Source organism: Oncorhynchus tshawytscha, linkage group LG05, assembly GCF_018296145.1.
Source record: "Oncorhynchus tshawytscha isolate Ot180627B linkage group LG05, Otsh_v2.0, whole genome shotgun sequence".
Taxonomy (NCBI): domain Eukaryota; kingdom Metazoa; phylum Chordata; class Actinopteri; order Salmoniformes; family Salmonidae; genus Oncorhynchus; species Oncorhynchus tshawytscha.
Genome location: NC_056433.1, coordinates 11,194,973 through 11,215,096, shown reverse-complemented (window position 1 = coordinate 11,215,096; position 20,124 = coordinate 11,194,973). Strand labels below are relative to the sequence as shown.

Genomic DNA, 20,124 nt, shown 5'->3' with positions numbered 1-20,124 from the left:
TCTCTCCCTCCATCTCTCTCTCTCATCGCTCCCTTCCTCCCTCTACCTCCTTCCCTCCCTCCCCATCTCCCTCCCCCTCTTAGTTTCTCCCTACCTCCCTTCTCCATGTCTCCCTCCCTCTCTCTCCCTCCTTCTCTCTCTCATCGCTCCCTTCCTACCTCTACCTCCCTCCCTCCCCATCTCTCTCTCCCTCTTAGTTTCTCCCTACCTCCCTTCTCCATGTCTCACTCCTTCTCTCTCACATCACTCCCTTCCTACCTCTACCTCCCTCCCTCCCCATCTCTCTCCCCCTCTTAGTTTCTCCCTACCTCCCTTCTCCATGTCTCACTCCTTCTCTCTCTCATCGCTCCCTTCCTACCTCTACCTCCCTCCCTCCCCATCTCTCTCTCCCTCTTAGTTTCTCCCTACCTCCCTTCTCCATGTCTCACTCCTTCTCTCTCACATCTCTCCCTTCCTACCTCTACCTCACTCCCTCCCTTCCCCATGTCTCTCTCTCTTTTTCTTAGTTATTACTCCCTCTCTCTGACACAGGAAGCAGTTCCTATGGGTCACAGGAAAACAAGGGCGAACATCTCATCGAAGCTCCCGTCCAGTCTTCCTTGTCCCAATCCCAGGGAACTGGTGTTCGAGGTGGTATTGTTATTCCCAGGAAACAGATCCCAGTTCCCACTCTTCTTGCTCTGATAGCAGCTGCTGGTCTTTACCATCCCTCCCATCTTCCACCATTGGTTCTGATAACAACCCGTCAACAATGACTTGACTGCATGGGATTATAGTCTAGTAGTAGTAGAATTGCTCAGTGGTTTAACAGAGAAAATATAGATATGTAGGCCTGTGTACATGTCTTTTTCTGTAATCACATATATAAAGGTCTTCTTTTACTGCTTCTGATTAAAATCCTATCCACTATATCAAAGCTTGACTGCATAGGACTCGTTTCACAGTGGACACAAAAGACATGTAGACATATTTACGTTTCTTTTTCGATATCCTCTTTGTGATTTCGGTTAGAACAAACATGTTATAGAACAAGTGCTGTGTCATTTCGTTTGGTTGTAAAGTAAACAGAACAGTTTCTCTCAAGAAGTCGATAGGGAATATGCTGTATCTGTGCCCGTGCCAATGCGCCGCCCGTGCGCGTAATTACAGATACATTTTCGTCAAACCTGTTATTAGAGTAAGGGAATGGGATGACTGCAGGCTACATTAACCGCTGCCAGGGGAGTTACGTTACAACCCCTGAACGCAGCTGATTCTGCTCGCCCTGGACATGTGTAGACAAAGAAGACAAAGAATAATATAATGGTAGGTTTAAATCCTATCAACTCAATGTATGGATGTGTTTAATCGGTAGCATATAATGATTGGTTTAACGCGTAGCCAATCAGCTCAATGTATGGATGTGTTTAATCAGTAGCCAATAGTAGTTAAAAATAACAGGTTCATACTTTATCTTCATTATAAAGAACAACAAATGGTTCGACAATTCACCGCAGATAACATACGGCAGCGATTGATTGTATTGATGCGTTCAACCTCCTGTTATCCTGTGTCCGCGTGAGGGCGCAGTGATACCGAATCTTTGATCATTCTATGCGGTTATCTCAATGCCCCCAGACAATAGTGAGAGTTGAGTTCAGCTCCAGCATTGAGTAGTGTGCCAAGACATCGTGACTTTCCTAATAACAAGACAGTATAAACCGTGCTTCTACATCTGCATTGCTTGCTGTTTGGGGTTTTAGACTGGGTTTCTGAATAAACACATTGTGACATCGGCTGATGCAAAAAGGGCTTTATAAATACATTTGATTGATTGAGTATAAGACATGATATGATTATCTTTAAACAAATAGCAGGCCTACTTCCATCAAAACGCTATGTTAAAGGTTGCTGGGTAACAAACCATTGTCATATATTAGTGGAGACTTTATACATAAAATAAAGTCTATATCTTATGCATTTGTCCACAATTTTCCCCGAACAGTTTCTGAAAAGGGAAAGAAATTCGCCATAATGGAGGCTCAGGGATGATAATATAATATCTATTCTTTGGAGGGGTAATGGAGCCCGTCGCAGGCTATATGAGGGTTTCCACTAGTTACCACAACCACAAATTTATAAAAATGAAATGTGCTTTTTTGCATTATTTTAAGGTTAGGGTTAGGTATACGGATAGACGTGTGTTTAAAGTAAGGGTTCATGTTAGGTTTAGGTTTAAAATCACATTTTAAGAAGATACATTTTTGAAATTGCGGGGTTTATGACTTTGTGGCAGTGGTAACTAGTGACGACCCTATAGGAGCCGACACAGCCAGCCCGTCCGCCTCACGCCGCAGCGCTGCAGTCTACCACACTCACCACGCCCCTAAGTGGGTGGAGTCTTCCCTCCAACTCAGAGAGAGGTTTGAGGGACGGCTATAACACTCCATAGCCCAGCACAATGCGTGTCAGAGATCTGTCTGTGCGACACAAGAGTAGATGTGTGCTCCTAATCTAGTTTATCACTGAACTGCGAGAGAGAGAGATTCGACAAAACACGACTCACACCACAACATCAGTCAACGCGAGGTGAGCATCTTTCAATACTTTGGTGAAAGTGTCGCTTACATTATTTGACTCCGGGTTTTTTTCTCTCTATATTGACTCTAAAATGATCATCCTTAATTTTAAAACGAATTGAATTGTCATGTGACTTTAACATAGATATGTGTTTTAATAGTTATTATAATTGCCCACTGTTGTATTATTGTGTGAATAATGCCAAGAAGAGTGGAAAGCTGACTTTCCACACATTTTACGCGCACTGGCCTCTGTGCTTTCCAATGGATCTGTAAGACTTTTAGGACTGACTGTAGAATGTTGTGCATAAGGTGTTAGGTATCTGGTCTTTTCGATAGGAACTTTATGTCGGTGTGTGTCTTATTCCATTGTGTCTAAACTATCCCTCTTTGCAGGATTTACAAGTGTGGGATAAAATGCCGGCGATTATAGGTAAAAATTCCGACATGGAGTTCGACTCTCTACAACCCTGCTTCTACCCGGGCGAGGATGACTTCTATTTCTGCGGTCCCGACTCTGCGCCACCCGGAGAGGACATCTGGAAGAAATTCGAGTTGCTGCCCACGCCGCCCCTCTCCCCGAGCCGAGCGGCGCTACCGGGGGAGCTGGCCTTCGCGTCCGGGGGAGACAGAGGCGACTCGGAAGCAGGTCCCATGGGTTTTGGATTAGGCGACCCGCTGGGCTGCGACTGGGCTTCAGAGCTCCTGTTCCTGCCCGAAGACGATATTTGGGGCGCGTCGGACGGAGACCTGTTCGGCGGCTGCTCCGCTTTGGATAGTAACCCCAACTCCATTATCATTCAGGACTGTATGTGGAGCGGCTTCTCGGCCAGGGAAAAGCTCCAGAGGGTGGTCACAGAAAAGCTAGGCAAAGCCATCTCCACCGCGGCTGCCTGTGGAGTTAGTAAAAATGTCACTACCGCCGCGGCCATCACAACCAAGGCGCCGGAGCTGAGTGTGGACCCCACGATAGTCTTCCCTTTCCCCATCAACAAAAGAAACGGTAGCAGCAGCAGCAGATGTCCACCTGGGACGGCCCCCGCCACTACTGCCCACTGTAGCGCAGAGGAAACTCCGAGCGACTCCGGTAAGCAGAAACCTTTGGCGAGGATGAATGCGCACAATAGCTTTTGTTTTGGTTACAGTGCCCACAGTACAACAGCAGATATAGCCTAATAACACAAAACTCATCCACATACCCTGTTTTATTTAGTTGAATTGACGTCATTCTGCTACATTATTGTTATTATTATTATTATTAGGCTAGTGCTAATTGGGGTGATTGAAAGTTCATATGACAGCACAGAATCGGATTACGTAGTTACGTTCCACATGCCGGCAGTAAATGGTGGCAGTGCGTGAGAGGGTTTATGTAATAGGCAGGCGCTTCATCCGGCAGATAGCTGTAACATTGGAGGATTGTGTGTATTACGGATTTAGACCCAGTCGGCATCTAACAAAAAGACACCGAACAACTAAACATACCGGTTGTAAAGGTCAATGTAGGCGCTACTTGACGCCTCCGCGCAGGTAGACGTACAGAAGTAAACGGATTTATTGATAAGGTTCGTTGGAGGCTATGATTAAGCACTTTATGCAATGTTTTGGAAATACCTAGGGCTCCATAGGTGTGGAATTGTTTAGGTCTATTCAATGTTCAACCCGGGTAAACTAGACGTCATTTTGTAAAATGCCATTTATAGCGACTATTGTGTTCGGTGTTGAGGATGTGTGTGGGTGTGGTTTGTGAAGGGGGTCGGTCGATAACAACAAAGTAGACAATAAAACCTTTGTAATAACAGGATAATAGGTTCTTCGAACATTCTTAAATGGTCCAACTTCGTTGAGCATACATGTATCGTTTGGCAACTACCATGGAAGTCTGGTAGGCCAACGAAAAACACACGTGAGTCTTTACTATAGTTCTTTGTGGCGCGTCTGTGAAACGGTAGTAAAAAAAGAGAGAGAGACTTCCAACTTGGCAGCGCCGCCTCGAGGCTCGAGCTATAGTGCCTTGCCAAAACACACCCCCTTTGACCGGACCGCGGGGAAAGAAAGAGAGCTGGAGAGAAGAGGAGGGGGAGGGCCCATTTTCTTTAGGGGGCTGACAGCTTTGAACAGGCGCTCCCATCTCGACAGCTGTCTCTCTGGCGCCGCTCCACCGCCCCCCTGCCCCGCCAGCCTGGAGATAGAAAAAACATTTGCTAGGGCCTCTTCTGACGCTGGCAGTGTTAAGTCGCGTCTCTCTTTTATCCGAGCTTACCTCACCATAAAATAGAGTAGTAGACACACCGCATGCATGCTTGAAAGGCAGATACAGACGGTGTCTATAGATACCATCAGATATCCTCTCCATGTTAAATACCTATAGGCACATAATAGGCATTTGGCCCCCAATATCAGATAGAGGAATGGCTCAATAATCACATTCTGACACATAAAACACTTATTAGATAGCCTACAGTATGATAGCTTGCAGTATGATAGCCTACAGTATTTTTTTATTTATTTTATTTTACCTTTAGTTAACTAGGCAAACAAATTCTTATTTTCAATGACAGCTGCCTGTTCAGGGGCAGAACGACAGATTTGTACCTTGTCAGCTAGGGGGTTTGAACTTGCAACCTTCCGGTTACTAGTCCAACGCTCTAACCACCAGGCTACCCTGCCACCCTACTTGGAAGCCAAAGGCACCTGTGACATGTGTATCTGTGACACCAATGAAGGATACATGTCAATAGTTTAAAGTGGCTCCCTCGCTTCACCCTCTCGTCTTCATCTGCACTGATCTTTTGGAAAACCAGGTGTTGGCTTTCACCAGACCAGCTCTTTCACATCATTGCAGGATGAGGAAAGGAGACGAGGAGAGGATGCCACTTTATACTATTGACATCTACCCCTAGAGATAGACTCACTAGTACCACCTACACCCTTTCCCCCTGAGCCAAATGTCATATTGCCCAGACTGTCTCAGCTTTACATGTGGTCTGTCTAGAGAGAGAGTGGGAGAAAATAGGAGAGAGAAGAGAGGAGGGGAGAGAGGGAAAAGAGGAGGAGAAGGGGGGAAAAGAGGAGGAGAGGCCAGACATCCCCATAACCACCCAGCTGAGAACCTGTGGTGTGGTTGTGTTTTGATTCCCGTGCCAACTTCTCAGTGTGTGTGAGAGAGAGAGAGATGGTCTCCCTTCTCAGTGTGTGTGTGTGTGTGAGAGAGAGAGAGAGAGAGAGAGAGAGAGAGACTGTCTTCCTTCTCAGTGTGTGTGAGAGAGAGAGACTGTCTCCCTTCTCTGTGTGTGTGAGAGAGAGACTGTCTCCCTTCTCAGTGTGTGAGAGAGAGAGAGAGAGACTGTCTCCCTTCTCAGTGTGTGTGAGAGAGAGAGATAGACTGTCTCCCTTCTCAGTGTGTGAGAGAGAGAGACTGTCTCCCTTCTCAGTGTGTGTGCGTGAGAGAGAGACTGTCTCCCTTCTCAGTGTGTGTGTGAGAGAGAGAGACTGTCTCCCTTCTCAGTGTGTGTGAGAGAGAGAGAGACTGTCTCCCTTCTCAGTGTGTGTGAGAGAGAGAGAGAGACTGTCTCCCTTCTCAGTGTGTGTGAGAGAGAGAGAGAGAGACTGCCTCCCGAGGGTTTGGCCGTGAGAAGTGGGTTACAGTAAGCTGTAAAATGCCTCACTGCTTTATGAACGACTGAGCTGATAATGATAGCTGTTTTCACAAAGGCATTTTAACTGGGGCTGCTGGCCTCAATCACCTGCCGCTTCACGATCCACCACTTCCTCTTCTTACAGCTTCAAAGAGGCCTGCGCATGATTATTTCTATTGGTTTATTTGTATTACATGATAAGTCTTCTGATAAGTCACGGCTGTAATGTCTTGGCTCAGGTGTACTAAAGATAAAGAAGCCGGTAAATATTGAAAAAGGTCAACTTACTTTTTTTGAAACACCTCAAGATAAAACTGATCAGGAATATGACTGTTAAATGCTTTGCATATCTCGTTTCATCATCACTAACTGCCTAACTGGGGATGTCCGAACCTTTTCAAGAGAGAGTGAACAGGGACACAACTCAAACATTCAAACTGTAGACGATAAAGATGAGCAGGAATAGCCTGAAAAACTAGAAAGAATCCAGCTGGTCGACAAGATGAAGCATGTAAAAAGCCTGTGGGCCAGATTAGTGACTGACAGTCAGCAATAAGAGAGTTGAGCAATGCTCTCACATTTCCCACACACACACACACACACACACACACGCACGCACGCACGCACGCCCACACACACACACACACACACACACACACAGCCCATCTCATATGTAGATACTCTATTCTATACTATCTATTGCATCTTAGCCTATGCCGCTCTGACACTGCTCATCCATATATTTATATATTCTTATTCCATTCCTTTACACAGGTAGAATTGTTAGATATCACTTGTTAGATATTGCTGCACTGTCGGAACTAGAAGCACAAGCATTTCGCTACACTCACATCTGCTAACCATGTGTATGTGACCAATTAATTGGATTTGACCTGTCACCTGTGAGCACACATAGGTGACATAGTTCCCGCAGTTGACTAGTCAGAACGATTAACCAACTCACACTTCTTGTTTCCTTTCCCAGAAGAAGATGATGAAGATGATGACGAAGATGAGGAGGAAGATGAGGAGGAGGACGATGACGACTCAGACGGCGAAGAGATCGATGTGGTCACTGTGGAGAAGCGGCGTGGCTTGTCGCCAATGGCGACTGGCACGGTCACCATCTCGGTGCGGTCGAAGACGGGCACCGCTTCTGGGGCTGTGGTCTCATCTGGTGTCGTGAGCCGATTCGTCAGCAACCGGGGGTCTGCGGGGTCAAACTGTCATGGGCAGGAGTTGATCCTCAAGCGGAGCTCGGTCCACCAGCAGCAGCACAACTACGCCGCTCCCTCGCCGTACGCCTCTGACGACGACCACGCGCCCCCCTCCAAGAAGCACAAGTCATCTAACGCTCCTCGTCAATACTCCCGTGCCACCTCTTCATCATCATCGCCATCATCCTCAACATTCTGCGGCTCCCTGACTGTGCCATCATCAACAATGCCGGGTTCTAGATCCAAACGCCACGCCAGCGGTGCCAGTAGCCCACGCGGCGGCTCCTCCGGTAACTCCGACTCCGAAGACTCCGAACGGCGGCGAAACCACAATATCCTGGAACGCCAGCGGCGCAACGACCTGCGCTCAAGTTTCCTCACACTCCGCGATCATGTGCCCGAACTGGCGAGGAACGAGAAGGCGGCCAAGGTGCTGATCTTGAAGAAAGCGGCGGAGTATGTGTCGTCGCTGGAGACGGATGAACTTCGGCTGACTCAGGAGAAGGACAGGCTGCAGGCACGGAGGCACCAGCTAATGAAGAGACTCGAGCAGGCCAGGACTTGCTAAGACTTTTTAGTGGCACATGACGCACACACACACACACACACACACACACACACACACAGGGAGACATAGACACACACACACATATATAAAAAATGCTTTTCTTAAAACTGCATTGTTGGTTAAGGGCTTGTAAGTAAGCATTTCACTGTAAGGTTGTATTCGGCGCATGTAACAAATAAAATTTGATTTGATATATACACACGGACATAGACACACACACACACACACACACGCACACACACACACACACACATATATATATATACACTCAGACACACCCAGATGACCCCCCTCCCCCTCACTTTGTCTCAACTTATATATATGTATACACACACACACACACACACACACACACACAAACACGTGAGCGACAAATGACGGGGTGGACGGGACATTCACTGACGCCACTTTTTTTGCACATTTGTTGACGTTAAGAATGTTTAGGGTTCTACGTTTTTCAATCCGGTCACATTGAGAGGAAGGAAAGAAGAGAGGGAGCACGCTCCTCTTGGTCATCTCTCTATTTCTTGTTGTTTCTTGTTGTACTCAATGTGACACTTATAGCCCTAACCCAAACCAGGTGACTTTCAAAGGGGTCTTGTTCACGAGGGCACATCGTGGCAAAATGTTTTGCAACGGAAAGTGAAAATAAGCATTTCTCAATGGACACGATCAGGTATTCCCTCTCTGTTTCATTCCATTTTGCTCCATTGTGTGCCTAATGAATACACACTGGGCATAGCGTCAGAGTTGGTTGGAGAGTTCAAAGTTCACACTTAGTAGCAGAAAATGCTTTCTACGCCTTCACAGCTGCAAACAGAAGACACCTGTACACCAGGAAACCGCGGTATAATGTGCACCTTGCTAGCCGACACTTTTGTAAATAACAGTACTGTAAATAACAGACAAATACACTCAGAATCTGCCTTGTTTTATATACATTTTTATCTTTGAGTTTTTATACATTTTATGTCCAAAAGCTGCCAATAACTAGACTGGAAACTTTATTAGAAAAGTACTGCAATGCCTCGAGGGCAACGAAACTTTGTAATATAAAATGTCCCCCCCCCCTGCTTTGTATTGTACCATGATTCCAATTCTACACCTTTATGGCCCTTTAGTGTGACTGTGATACATACTACATTTGATAGTTATATTTTCGTACAGAAAATGAGTTCTCGGTAGATATCTCTTTATCTCGTCCTTCTTTTCTTTCTCTCTCTATCAAAAAATGTGTTCTACCACCTTTTCCTTTCTCTTTATTTCTCCCCATTTGTTTAAGTATTTGTAACTGTCGGGTGCATAGACCTTTCTGGGTGAACGGATATAAGATGGTTTTTTTCTTCATTCATATAATTTACATGTAGTGCTCCAACTCAGCACTTTGAAATACCTCATTTTGACAAATAAATAGACATTGAAAATAAACACCTGTGTGTGGACATGAGTCATTCGTCGCCACTGATACTGTGAACTACACATCAGTGGAAGTATTTAAATATCTCTGTCTTTTTGTATGTCTCTCTTTCTGACTCACTCACTCACTCACTTTAAATTCAAGAAGCTTTATTGTCATGAAAAATGTGAGAAGTAACATTGCCAAAGCACTGTGTACTGTTTCTCTCCATCTGTCTGTCTGAGTAGGGGTTGTATCATTAAAGGTCAATTCCACCACTTTTCAACCTGTGTTTCATTATCTCCAGCACAATACCAGTGTCAACATGTGAAAACAACGCATTTCTACATTTTGTAGAAAGAAATATAAAGAAATGAAAGAATTTGAAAAACAATAATTTTTTTAAACTATGAGATATGCTGGGACGTGGGGAGCAAGACAATACCCTCCCTCGAGCTAAAAACTAGTTGTAGGTTTTGAAAATCACTGTTTTTCTTACTTTTAATCCTACCCTGTGATGTCACAGAAGCATTTTTTTAGGACTTTTCTTCTTCTCTTTTTAAAACACAGATCATAGAAACGCCTAGTTTTCACATGTGGACACTGGTATGGTGCGGGAGATAATGAAAATTGGTGGAATTGCCCTTTAAGAGCCCCATCAAGCTCCTATCTTACCATCTCTGTTTATTTGACTGCCCTGACAGACTAGTGTCTGTCTCTCAAAGGGAAAAGAGCTGAGTCCTTAGAATCCATTGCCTCAGCAATCTATATAAATCTCACCACAACCACTCGCACACACACTTCAAGTGGATATGAACACACACACACACACACTCTGCTCTTCCAAAATCTTTTGCCACCGTTGCCATGGAAACTGGCGCAGCTGCGGAGTGGCAGGCAGTGAGCGTGAGTGAGTGTTTTGATTTATTTGTGTGTGTGTGTGTGTGTTCGGTGTGCATGTGTGTATTTCTCTGTTTTAGTGTGTGCTTGTGATTTCTGTGTCCCTGCTCATGTGTGGCCTGTCTACTGATCTCTCTTCCCTCCTCTCCACTATAATACCAGAGCAACACTGTATACTATTTACAAACATCAACCACATGGCTCTCATCCCCTTCTCTTTCCTCCCCCTTCCCCACCCTCTTCTCTCGCCCATCCCTCCTCCCGCCACACTCTACTTCAGCCAGCCACGTGTCACACACACACACACACACACACACACACACACACACACACACACACACACACACACACACACACACACACACACACACACACACACACACACTTCTCTCTGGAGTCTGGTCAACTCCCTTTCTCTCTGGAGTCTGGTCAACACCCTTTCTCTCTGGAGTCTAGTCAACACCCTTTCTCTCTGGAGTCTAGTCAACATCCTTTCTCTCTGGAGTCTGGTCAACACCCTTTCTCTCTGGAGTCTAGTCAACACCCTTTCTCTCTGGAGTCTAGTCAACACCCTTTCTCTCTGGAGTCTGGTCAACACCCTTTCTCTCTGGAGTCTAGTCAACTCCCTTTCTCTCTGGAGTCTAGTCAACACCCTTTCTCTCTGGAGTCTAGTCAACACCCTTTCTCTCTGGAGTCTGGTCAACACCCTTTCTCTCTGGAGTCTAGTCAACACCCTTTCTCTCTGGAGTCTAGTCAACTCCCTTTCTCTCTGGAGTCTGGTCAACACCCTTTCTCTCTGGAGTCTAGTCAACACCCTTTCTCTCTGGAGTCTAGTCAACACCCTTTCTCTCTGGAGTCTGGTCAACACCCTTTCTCTCTGGAGTCTAGTCAACACCCTTTCTCTCTGGAGTCTAGTCAACACCCTTTCTCTCTGGAGTCTAGTCAACACCCTTTCTCTCTGGAGTCTAGTCAACACCCTTTCTCTCTGGAGTCTAGTCAACTCCCTTTCTCTCTGGAGTCTGGTCAACACCCTTTCTCTCTGGAGTCTAGTCAACTCCCTTTCTCTCTGGAATTTTGAGGGCCACTGTCATAAAAAATACATAGCCTACATTGTCTATTTATTTATGTCTTTGTGCCCGCTCTCTGTGTCAAGTTATCCCTCTTTGACTAGGAACTGAATGTTCTTGTTGAATTCCTGAAAAGAGAGTGCAGTACGGGGACAAATGACAAATTAGTTTAGGATTCCACCATGTTTGGATTGAGACACCTGGAGTGTGTGTGGGGGGGGGGTCTTACTGTCTGGTGGATTACATAACAGGGGTCTGGTGTCTTTGTATGTGTGTGATCTCAGGGAGTCATCCCCTACCATCTGCTAATGGTTTATATCTTATCCTGCCTGCTTATTAGGGTTAGGGTTAAGGGTTAGGGTTAAGGGTTAGGGTTAAGGGTTAGGGTTAAGGGTTAGACCTGCCTGGGTTTATATCTTATCCTGTATGGTTATAAGGGTAAGGGTTAAGGGTTAAGGGTTAGGCCTGGCTTGGTTGATATCTTATCCTGCATGGTTATAAGGGTTAGGGTTAGGGTTAAGGGTTACGGTTAAGGGTTAGACCTGGCTGGGTTTATATCTTATCCTGCCTGGTTATGGGTGAAAACAACCTTTTTGGGCAATAAACACATACAATTTTATGAGACTGTATGGATTCTGAAAAACAATTATTACAGTTGAGAATTCAAATGGTATAATTCAACTGGTATACATGTTCTAATATGTTATGCACACACACACACACACACACACACACACACACACACACACACACACACACACACACACACACACACACACACACACACACACACACACACTGTACCCTCACACTTGTGTTACAGTAAAGCTGCTCTTCTTCCTGACATGAGGTTAATTGTTTATGTTGTGAAGTTGAAGTCCCTGGCCAGCAGTCTCCTGCATTAAGCAGACGTATGGCCTGGGTTTCTCCCTGATTAATACACATTATCCCCCTCCCTGCCTGTCTGCCTGCCTGTTGCACTCTGACTGTCTTCTCTCTGACTGTCTGTTTGCTTGTCTGTGTCTGTCTGCCTGCCTGTCTCGCTCTCTTTGTAAGCCTGCCTGCCTGGAACATCTACATTTGAAAAAGTCTAATAATTCCATGTGATATAGTACACCTTCACAATAAATCCATTATTTATTATAGACAGGTCTAAGAAGCATGATATGAAACATGATATGAAGAAAATGTAGTCTATTTCAGAAGAACAGAACAACATACTCTGAGTTGTCCTTATGTTAGCCAAATGGCTGTGGGCTACACTAGTTCATTTAGCAGACAAGATTTGCTTAGCATTCCCTGGCATTATTTTATAGTATGAAGAATACAATTTAACAAAGCTGAATGAAATAGAAAGGATATTTTCTCCAAATTATTTGAGGGAGTGCGCACGGCTATTCTGTGTTGAGCGGTTAACCAAGAAATAGGTATTCCTATATGCTTCATTTAGAGTTATTAATGTCACTTTAGTTGTTCCACAAATGTTTGGTCTATATGTTTTGATGTTTAATACATTGTAAGGCTGCATGACACATCTCTAATGATGATTTGAAAAAAGTTGCTTGAAAAGCATGAGGTCTGCTTTGTGTTTTTGCGTAGGCAATACACACTATATCAGTCACTCATTCACAATTTGACAAGCACTTGATAATGTCTAGAATGTCACAGCGGCATCCTCATTGTGTGGCCGTAATGCACCCTAAAAGAAATCCATGCCTTTTCCGGTCATTGGCCTTTGTGCTCTTCTCCCTGAGTGCTGAGCACTCCATCACATGACCGGGTCTTTCTCACAGGCTACAAGTGAAGACAGGCACATCGGGGATGCAACTGCTAAACTATTAGGCTATTTCTTCACATTATAAGCGCAGCACTGCCCACATGGTAGTAGGCTATAAGCGTGAATGTTCCATTAGAGGAAAACAGCATTATCAAAAGTGACCGCAAATGCAATTATGAATATAATGCTTTTATTATAAAGGTGCATTTTTATGGTGAAAATTATCTTCCCCAAACTTGATACTCACGCGGTGCTTATGTATGCCAGTTAGGCTCTACTCCCCTTGGAGAAAAACGTTATTTGACCACTTTAGTTGTGATACAAACACTAATATATAACTAATATTAAACATATAGGCCTATGGGCGAGTCTACATGAGGTGTGCGACTATGATTCGAAAAAGTTGCAAAAAAAAGCCATTGTTTCTTATGCTGGGCACAAGTGATAATATATTAGTCACAAGTGATAGGGTAATATTGTCACCCATCAGACTATTAATCTTCTCTTTACATATACTAAATAATATATGTGTGAAATTTGGTTTGATTTAGAATGGACAATTATCATGCACCTGTCTCGAAACAGGGGCAGCGGAAAAAATGAATTTCATCTATGCACTTAAATAGCGAATGGAGGACGCTTTTCCCCGTGGTTTGTTTTCATGCCAGCCAGCTATACACCTGTTGTAAATATAAGCAATGTGCTTAATATTAGGAAAGTTGATAAATAAATATAGTAGGCCTAGCCTATAGAAAGCTGATGGGATGCTCCTCTTTTTAGTAGAGGCCATCAATCTGTTTTCTTGCGCAATTGCATAGACTATTGAAATGTTTCACAACATGAGCTCATGGGCTCTCATGAAGTGTTTGATTAGATTTTTGAATACATTTGAGTGGATGTCAAAGTGATTAAAGGGACAATAGAGTGCTGAGTGCCAGACAGTTAGCAAGTTTAGTAGGCTACTAAGGACCAGCATCAGCAGCATCAGAGCTTGGAGAAGTTTAATTACTGTGACTAAACGATGCATGAAAACACACACAGCGTGCCAGGGTAGTTACTTTGCGTGTGTGTATGTGTCTTACAGGTCCATTTGATACCATTACAACTAGCACCACTGACAACACTGTTTATGTAACCGCTGTGAAATGGCTAGCTAGTTAGTGGTGTGTGCGCTAATAGCGTTTCAATCGGTGACGTCACTCACTCTGATACCTTGAAGTAGCTGTTCAAAGGGCCGGGGCTTTTGTGGAGCAATAGGTAACGATGCTTCGTGGGAGGCAGTTGTTGATGTGTGCAGAGGGTCCCTAGTTCAAGCCCAGGTAGGGGTGAGAAGAGGGACAGATGAAGAACTGTTACATCACTGCTATTGTACTGGAGAGACATGCAATCTGTATACAGCATGTTAACTGTATACAGCATGTTAACTGTATACAGCATGTTAACTGTATTCAGTATGTTAACTGTATACAGCATGTTAACTGTATTCAGTATGTTAACTGTATACAGCATGTTAACTGTATGCAGCGTGTTAACTGTATTCAGCATGTTAACTGTATTCAGCATGTTAACTGTATTCAGTATGTTAACTGTATACAGCATGTTAACTGTATTCAGTATGTTAACTGTATACAGCATGTTAACTGTATTCAGTATGTTAACTGTATACAGCATGTTAACTGTATACAGCATGTTAACTGTATACAGCATGTTAACTGTATACAGCATGTTAACTGTATTCAGTATGTTAACTGTATTCAGTATGTTAACTGTATACAGCATGTTAACTGTATACAGCATGTTAACTGTATACAGCATGTTAACTGTATTCAGTATGTTAACTGTATTCAGTATGTTAACTGTATACAGCATGTTAACTGTATACAGCATGTTAACTGTATACAGCATGTTAACTGTATTCAACATGTTAACTGTACTCAGCATGTTAACTGTATTCAGCGTGTTAACTGTATACAGCATGTTAACTGTATTCAGTATGTTAACTGTATACAGCGTGTTAACTGTATTCAACATGTTAACTGTATTCAGTATGTTAACTGTATACAGCATGTTAACTGTATACAGCATGTTAACTGTATACAGCATGTTAACTGTATTCAGTATGTTAACTGTATTCAGTATGTTAACTGTATACAGCATGTTAACTGTATACAGCATGTTAACTGTATACAGCATGTTAACTGTATTCAGTATGTTAACTGTATACAGTATGTTAACTGTATTCAGTATGTTAACTGTATACAGCATGTTAACTGTATACAGTATGTTAACTGTATTCAGTATGTTAACTGTATACAGCATGTTAACTGTATACAGCATGTTAACTGTATACAGCATGTTAACTGTATTCAGCATGTTAACTGTATACAGCATGTTAACTGTATTCAGTATGTTAACTGTATACAGCATGTTAACTGTATGCAGCGTGTTAACTGTATTCAGCATGTTAACTGTATTCAGCATGTAAACTGTATACAGTATGTTAACTGTATTCAGTATGTTAACTGTATACAGCATGTTAACTGTATACAGCGTGTTAACTGTATACAGCATGTTAACTGTATTCAGCATGTTAACTGTATTCAACATGTTAACTGTATTCAGCATGTTAACTGTATACAGCGTGTTAACTGTGTACAGCATGTTAACTGTATTCAACATGTTAACTGTATACAGCGTGTTAACTGTATTCAACATGTTAACTGTATTCAACATGTTAACTGTATACAGCGTGTTAACTGTGTACAGCATGTTAACTGTATTCAACATGTTAACTGTACTCAGCATGTTAACTGTATTCAGCGTGTTAACTGTATACAGTATGTTAACTGTATACAGCATGTTAACTGTATGCAGTATGTTAACTGTATTCAGTATGTTAACTGTATACAGCATGTTAACTGTATACAGTATGTTAACTGTATTCAGTATGTTAACTGTATACAGCATGTTAACTGTATACAGCGTGTTAACTGTATTCAGTATGTTAACTGTATACAGCATGTTAACTGTATGCAGCGTGTTAACTGTATTCAGCATGTTAACTGTATTCAGCATGTTAACTGTATTCAGCATGTTAACTGTATTCAGCATGTTAACTGTATTCAGCGTGTTAACTCTATTCAGCATGTTAACTGTATTCAGCATGTTAACTGTATTCAGCGTGTTAACTGTATTCATCGTGTTAACTGTATTCAGCATGTTAACTGTCTTCAGCGTGTTAACTGTATTCAGCATGTTAACTGTATTCAGCATGTTAACTGTATTCAGCGTGTTAACTGTATTCAGCGTGTTAACTGTATTCAGCATGTTAACTGTATTCAGCGTGTTAACTGTATTCAGCGTGTTAACTGTATTCAGCGTGTTAACTGTATTCAGCGTGTTAACTGTATTCAGCATGTTAACTGTATTTAGCGTGTGTGTGTATTGTATTCCGCAAGACGTGGCCAACCTCTGCCTAGACAAAGCATGCCCAATGTGCCACAACTGCCCCTGTTTGCCGAGGGCCTTGCCATTGATACCAGGGGGCCAACCATCTGGTGTGGGTCAGGGAAATATAGTCACAGGTGCTGGGGGAGAGTGCGTGCGTGCGTGTGTGTGTGGTGTGTGTGTGTGTGTGTCGGGGGGGGTCGTGGAGTGCTTTGGGGTGAGGGCTGAGGAGAGAGCTTTGGGGTGAGGGAATGGACACTATGTGGTGAATCAGGGGGGAGAAGGGTGGTGGGGTTTACTCAAGGGTTGCCTGCTGCTGTAGGGGGTAATATGTGGCCCACACAAAGGGCAGTGGAGCTCCAGTAATTACTGAGAACACAGAGGAGAGAGAGAAAGAGAGGGGAAGGGTGGGTGACTGAGAGAGAGGGAGGGAGGGAAAGAAAAGAGGAGGTAGAGAGAGAGAAAAGAAGAGAGGGATGGAAAGAGAGAGGGAGGGAGGCCACTGAGCGTTTGATCAAAATTGACCAGAGTCTGAGGAGATTAGCATACAGATGGTACTGTAGTACCGCCACCAAAACAACGTTCTCCCTTTCTATTTCCCCCCACTCTCTCTCTCTCTCTCTCTCTCTCTCTCTCTCTCATACACACACATGCAGAGGGGATTCATTGAAAAATCTTTGAATAGCCTTTCAAGTGGATGTTTTGAAGGGAAAAAAAGATGGCCTTGGCAGAGAGAGAGAGGGAGAGAGAGGGAGAGAGAGAGAAACTCTGCATGCAGCATTCTGATTTTTTTTTAAAGTAAAACACCAAATAATGCATGCAGAGCAGAATTAGGATGATACCCGCTGATTATCCATATCCAGAAAAGAGACGTTAAATTCTACAACCACCTAAAAGGAAGTGATTCCCAAACCTTCCATAACAAAGCCATCGCCTACAGAGAGATGAATCTGGAGAAGAGCCCCCTAAGCAAGCTGGTCCTGGGGCCAGTGGTCAGGCAGGCTCAGGGGCAGGCTCAGGGGCAGGCAGAGTGGTCAGGCAGGCAGGATCAGCGTCAGGGGCAGGCACTGGTTGACTTGACAAACAAGATGAACTGGCAACAGACAAACAGAGAACACAGGTATAAATACACAGGGGATAATGGGGAAGATGGGCAACACCTGTAGGGGAGTGGAGAAAAACACAAGGACTGGTGAAACAGATCAGGGTGTGAAACTATGTACAGACTCAGTGAGCATAGCCTTGCAATCAAGAGAAGACAGGCTATGTGCACACTGCCCACAAAATGAGGTGGAAACTGAGCTGCACTTCCTGTGACCATAAAAAAATTGAAAACAAATCCAATTTTGATAAAATCACAGCAGCAAGATTTGTGACCTGTTGCCATAAGAAAAGGGCAACCACTGACCAACGCCATTGTAAATACAACCCATATTTATGTTTATTTATTTCCCCTTTTGTACTTTAACTATTTGCACATCATTAGAACACTGTATATAGACATAATATGACATTTGAAATGTCTTTATTCTTATGGAAGTTTGGTGATTGTTATTTCACTTTGTTTATTATCTACTTCACTTGCTTTGGCATTGTAAACATATGTTTCCCATGCCTATATAGCCCCTTAAATTGAGAGAGAGAGAGAGAGAGAGAGAGAGAGAGAGAGAGCAGGTTCAAGGAGAAGATCAAAATGGGGATGTTAAGGCCCTAGAAGTAGAATTACTAGGAGGGACAAAGCCTATTCTATGGGACTCTTCCTTCATCCCACTAGTATTAAGTATCATTATGACTCTACAACTTCATTCAAGTTAATCACAAAAGATTAACCTAATTTCATGTAAATAAAAAAAGCTTCTCAAACCCATCTGTATAAGGCCTTCACAATTGGGTTTAAAGGGCATGTACCAACTAGTATCTCTGAATGAATATAATAATAGACATAGCATGTTTATTTGGAACCATTCACCTGTACATTGGTCCATTCAGGTATTCTGAATGGGCTTTAAATGCCATTGTTGTACTGCACCGATCGCGTGAGCGGCGTCCTCTCATGCTAGCCCGGCTATGCTTTAAATGCCATTGTTGTACTGCACCGATCGCGTGAGCGGCGTCCTCTCATGCTAGCCCGGCTATGCTTTAAATGCCATTGTGTGAGGTAAAGCTAACGGCTGTTAAGCGGCTGTGTCCCTCAAACTGTGTGTCAATCCCCAATCTCCTGTGGGACATGACATCCAATGATTGCGTTTCATCTCTTCGGTTTCTTGACCAGTGATAATAATGTGCCATTGTCATTGTTAGTCGCTATGGCTGTGTCACAAATGGCCCCATATTCAATATGGGGCAGCAGTGTTGCCTAGTGGTTCGAGCGTTGGACTAGTAACCGAGAGGTTGCAAGTTCAAATCCCCAAGCTGACAAGGTACAAATCTGTCATTCTGCCCCTGAACAAGGCAGTTAACTCACTGTTTCTAGGCTGTCATTAAAAATAAGAATTTGTTCTTAATTAACTGACTTGTAAAAAATAAAAAAAAATAAAAAGGTAAAAAATATACATTGTGCACTACTATTGACCAGGGTCCACAGGGTGTTATTTGTGATGCAGCCATAGTGACTGTTGCTACCAGGCAGATGTGCAGTACAACTATGACAACATGCCTTATCTAACATCTTGTAGGTCAGGACTTTCCCTTCTATACTTCTAATCAGGTGAAGTGGGAGAGCAAGGCACACCGGTAGCAAAACACTTTGAAACGGAAAAATAACAATTAGTGTATCTTATTAGACACGTTCAGGTGGTGCCTCCCTGTTTCAGTCTGGTTGGTGCCTGACGAACATGACCCATGGACTGGCTGGCCAAATGAATTGCCAGAACACAGCACTCATGGGTAGAAGGGTGGCAGTGAAATACTTCTGTTACAGGTCATTTCTTCATGGAAACTATCATTGCAACTGTATTTTTATGCTGGCATTTAGACCACTTCATGGTAACCGCTACTATACGAAGCATTTCACGGTAACCATTACACATTGTTGTATTCGGCGCATGTGACAAATAAAGTTTGATTTGAATGTATAGTATGGTTTTACAGGATGCTGAATGTATTGTGGTCAGCATAAAACCAGTTGTAGTCTGTCAGGGTTTGGGTTTGGATGAAGGTTAATGTGACACAGGATAACTTGAAACACCTAAATTCTCAAATGTAAATCCTTGTTTTTCACAATCCATACAGTCTCATACAATTGTATGTGTTATTGCCCAAAAAGGTTGTTTTCACCCATGACCAGGCAGGATAAGATATAAACCCAGCCAGGCCTAACCCTTAACCCTAACCCTTAACCCTTATATTAACTAACCCTTAACCCTTACCCCTAACCCTTATAACCATGCAGGATAAGATATAAACCCATCTATATAATCTATAACGCAAACTGGCCAGTAAAAGAGAGAGAGTGGAAACTATTCTCTCACAGAGTAATGCGCTGTGCGTGTGTGGCTGTGTGTCTGTGTGTGTCTGTGTGTGTGTGTCTGTGTGTGTGTGTGTGTGTGTGTGTCTG

The 20,124-nt window shown here is 43.5% G+C and overlaps 1 protein-coding gene across 2 annotated transcripts; it reads left to right on the top strand.

The window, feature by feature from the left end:
* Positions 1-2,412: 2,412 nt before the first annotated feature.
* On the top strand, positions 2,413-8,098 carry mycn (MYCN proto-oncogene, bHLH transcription factor). 2 transcript variants are annotated; one of them, XM_024405312.2, is made up of 3 exons: positions 2,413-2,568; positions 2,955-3,645; positions 7,185-8,098. In XM_024405312.2, the coding sequence occupies exons 2-3, from the start codon at positions 2,976-2,978 to the stop codon at positions 7,979-7,981; spliced, it is 1,467 nt and encodes a 488-aa protein (XP_024261080.2). In that variant the 5' UTR covers positions 2,413-2,568; positions 2,955-2,975; the 3' UTR covers positions 7,982-8,098. The 2 variants fall into 2 exon arrangements, with proteins under 2 accessions (XP_024261080.2, XP_024261078.2); XM_024405310.2 differs by having other exon boundaries at positions 7,182-8,096.
* Positions 8,099-20,124: the final 12,026 nt, after the last annotated feature.

Coding starts and splice junctions, on each gene's coding strand:
- mycn (XM_024405310.2), top strand. CDS start 2,976: ATGCCGGCGATTATAGGTAAAAATTCCGACATGGAGTTCGACTCTCTA. Junction 3,646..7,181: donor GGAAACTCCGAGCGACTCCG/GTAAGCAGAAAC, acceptor TTCCTTTCCCAG/AAGAAGATGATGAAGATGAT.